The sequence below is a fragment of the Antrostomus carolinensis genome, unplaced genomic scaffold, assembly GCF_000700745.2.
Source record: "Antrostomus carolinensis isolate BGI_N321 unplaced genomic scaffold, ASM70074v2 scaffold2649, whole genome shotgun sequence".
Classification (NCBI taxonomy): domain Eukaryota; kingdom Metazoa; phylum Chordata; class Aves; order Caprimulgiformes; family Caprimulgidae; genus Antrostomus; species Antrostomus carolinensis.
In genome coordinates, this window is record NW_010336273.1 from 3,764 (window position 1) to 7,059 (window position 3,296).

The window sequence follows — 3,296 nt, forward strand, 5'->3', positions numbered from 1 at the left end:
TTCTCCAGGAGCCTGTGGAAGCTGCTGGCTCCTTCTTCCCTCTCATCTTCCCTTATATATCCTGGGCAACCAAAGCCAGGACTGAAGCAACACCCATGCTGAGCAGCAGCGCTGGCAACTGGGCTCCTCCGTGTCCTGCTTCAGTGCAGCAGCTCCTCAGCAGCTCAGGAGCAGGACAGATGTTCTCCACTGTGCTGCTGGGAGGGTTCAGGTGGCACCACAAAGATGGTAACGGGCCTTTTCTCACTGCTGTCCCCAGAGGCTCAGATCACCATGATGCAGCAGAGGATTGACCGCTTGGCTCTGCTCAACGAGAAGCAAGCGGCAGATCAGCTGGAGCCCAAGGAGATGGAGGAGCTGAGGGAGAAGAATGAGAGGTAATTCCTCCAGGAATGTCCCCTCCCTCCTGCTAGGCTGGTCCCTGTCACTGGCATGTCCCCAGGATCCGTGTTGTCTGTCTGTTCCCCAACAATGCACCAAACAGGGGTGAGGGAAAACCCTCTTGTTCTGTCCTGTCTCCTCTGCAGCTGCACCCCAGGGAGGAGGTGGCTTTGGCAGTCAGAGAATCCCAGACTGGTTTGGGTTGGGAGGGACCTTTTGGGTTGGAAGGGACCTTAAAGCTCCTTCAGTTCCAACCCCCCTGCCAGCAGCAGGGACACCTTCCACTAGACCAGGTTGCTCAAAGCCTCATCCAGCCTGGCCACAAACACTTCCAGGGAGGAGCATCCACAGCTTCTCTGCCCAACCTGGGACACTGGCTCACCACCCTCACACCAAACAATTTCTTCCTCACATCTCAGCTCCATCTCCCCTCTGACACTTTCAAGCCATCACCCCTTGTTCTGTCACTAGGATAAGATGAGACATCATCACACAGATCAGGTCACTCTGAGCCCCGTCCAACCTGACCTTGAATGTTTCCAGGGATGGGGCTTCTACCACCTCTCTGGGCAACCTGGGACTGTTTTGATCCAGTTTGATCAGATCTGAACTGGGCAACGAAGAGCAACGGAGCTGGGGAAGGGTCTGGAGCACAAGTGTGCTGAGTTCCCTTGTGGCTGAGGGAACTGGGGGTGTTGAGCCTGGAGAAAAGGAGGCTGAGGGGAGACCTTGTGGCTCTGTGCAAGTCCCTTGGAGGAGGGTGGAGAGAGGTGGGGGTGGGTCTGTCCAACCAAGGCCCAAGGGACAGGCCAAGAGGAAATGGGCTCCAGTTGTGGCCAGGGCAGTTGAGATGGGATGTGAGGAAGAATTTCTTTGCTGCAAGGGTTCTGAGGCATTGGAAGGGGTTGCCCAGGGCAGTGGTGGAGTCCCCATCCCTGGAGGGATTGAAGAGTCGTGTAGACACAGTGCTGAGGGACATGGGTTAGTCATAGGGGACTGGTCAGTGTTGGGTTCATGGTTGGACTCAATGAGCTTAAAGGGCTTTTCCAACCCAAACCACTCTGTGATTCCATGGGCTCCATCACTCACTTGAACTCTGTGTCCTGCCCTTTGCCCTGTCCCTGTGCAGTGAGCTGTGTACCTGGGACGGCCGCCCAGCCGCTGTGGCACTGCTCTGCCTTTGTTGTCCTCTCCTCACTTATTTCATCTTGCCAAGGGGTGGCTGGAGTCCTGCAGCCGCCTCTGCCCTCGGGTCGGGGCAGTTGGGCCCGTGCAAGTCACACTTATCTCTGCTTCACTTTGAGCTGTATCAGGACCCAGTTGAGAGCTGAGTTGATGGTGGTTTCTCACCGTGGCACAGACCTCAGTCCCTTGCTTTCCTCAGCAACATCCAGCAGCATCAATCCTCAGCCATGTCCTCTCCTGCCTTGGCCTTGCACCCTCTGATTTAACAACCTCCTCTCCCACAGCCTGACCATGCGCTTGCACGAGGCCCTCAGGCAGTGCCAGGACCTGAAGACTGAAAAAGGCCAGATGGACCGAAAAATCAACCAGCTCTCCGAGGAGAACGGGGACCTTTCCTTCAAGGTACAGAGTCTTGTGTCCTCTCCGCATCCCTGCAGCCCAGCAGCTTGTGGTAGGACAGGGGGAGAGGCTGCACAACAGCCACCTTGTGTGGGGAGCCTCTCCCTGCTCCCAGTGGGGAAGGATTTGGTGGCCATGCTGGGCTGCTTATGGTTCTACCACTGGCTTCATGTCACCAAACCTGCTTTGGGCTCCAGATCCTGATCCAAAGAGGAACTGTGGTGGGGGAAATAGGGGCTGAGGGGAGTTTCTTGCAGGCAGTGCTGCAGGAGCAGGGCCTGAGCAGGACTTGGGATGCCTGTGGATGCTGCAGAGCTTGGGAGAGGGGAGCTGAGTAGAGCCCTGGGCAGCGTGGGCGCTCGCTGAGCCTCCTCTGGGACGGTGGCTTTTTCCCCTGGCAGCTGCGGGAGATCGCCAGCCACTTGGTCCAGCTGCAGGAAGCTCTGAACGAGCTCTCAGAGGAGCACAACGCGGCCCTGGCACAGTCACAGGAGAAGCAGGGGCAGCTGGAGGGCGACCTGCGTGCTGCGCTGCAGGAGAAGGTGAGGGGGTCCCACCCGGGTGGTGGGTGGGTGCCCCCTGCTCTGCACCCGGCGGGGTGACGTGTGCTGGCGTGTGACAATCTCCTGGGGCTGGAGTGGGCAGGAGGCTCCTGCCTGTTGGTGCTGGCACAGGGGAAAGGCTGCACAACAGCCAGCTCATGTGGGGAGCCTCTCCCTGCTCCCAGGGAGGGTTCCCAGTGGTGGGACAGGCTGCTGTCCCCACAGTGAGAAGCCCTGAGCTGGAAAGCTGCTGGAAAGCTGCTCAGTGTTGGTTAAAGCTGGGTGGCTGCACCTCCCCTTGTTGGTTCCCTCACCTCACGCTCAGTCCCGGGTCTCTGTCCCCAGAAATGCTCAGAAGAGAAGATTGAGATTCTCCAGGGGAAGATTTCTCTGCTGGAGGATCAGCTGGCCAAGCTGGGGGACTGCAGCACCCAGGAGAAGGGAGAGGTCATGGGGGACATCCTGAAGGTATGGCTGGGTCTGGAGAGAGCCTCTGGTTCCCACAGCCAGGGCAGGAGAACTCCTCTGGCTGAGGAGAACGGCGGGTGCTGGGGGGCACAGCAAGGCCGTGTGGGGCAGAGCTGTCTGCTCTCTGCTCTGAGATGGGGGTCGTGGGGCTGAGCTCTCTGGGACCTCCCTTTTGTGCTGGATTTGGGAATTCTGCACCCAGGGCTGCTGCTCCCCCAGCTTCCCACAGCGTGGGTCGGCTGTGGAGGGTGAGAAAAGGTGTTTGGTCCCAGTGAGTGGAGCAGCACGAGGCTAAGGGGAAAGTGGGGTGCACTGGGGTGC

At 58.7% G+C, this 3,296-nt stretch overlaps 1 protein-coding gene across 1 annotated transcript in view; it reads left to right on the forward strand.

Moving 5' to 3' along the window:
* LOC104530242 (nuclear mitotic apparatus protein 1) overlaps positions 1-2,975 on the forward strand; it is a gene marked incomplete at both ends in the record, with an annotated part of 6,486 nt that extends 3,511 nt beyond the window's left edge. Inside the window, 4 exons of the mRNA XM_010174772.1 lie at positions 260-377; positions 1,851-1,968; positions 2,367-2,507; positions 2,853-2,975. Coding sequence (XP_010173074.1) covers positions 260-377; positions 1,851-1,968; positions 2,367-2,507; positions 2,853-2,975 — 500 coding nt within the window. The remainder of the gene's footprint in view (positions 1-259; positions 378-1,850; positions 1,969-2,366; positions 2,508-2,852) is intronic.
* Between the last annotated feature and the right edge of the window lie 321 nt (positions 2,976-3,296).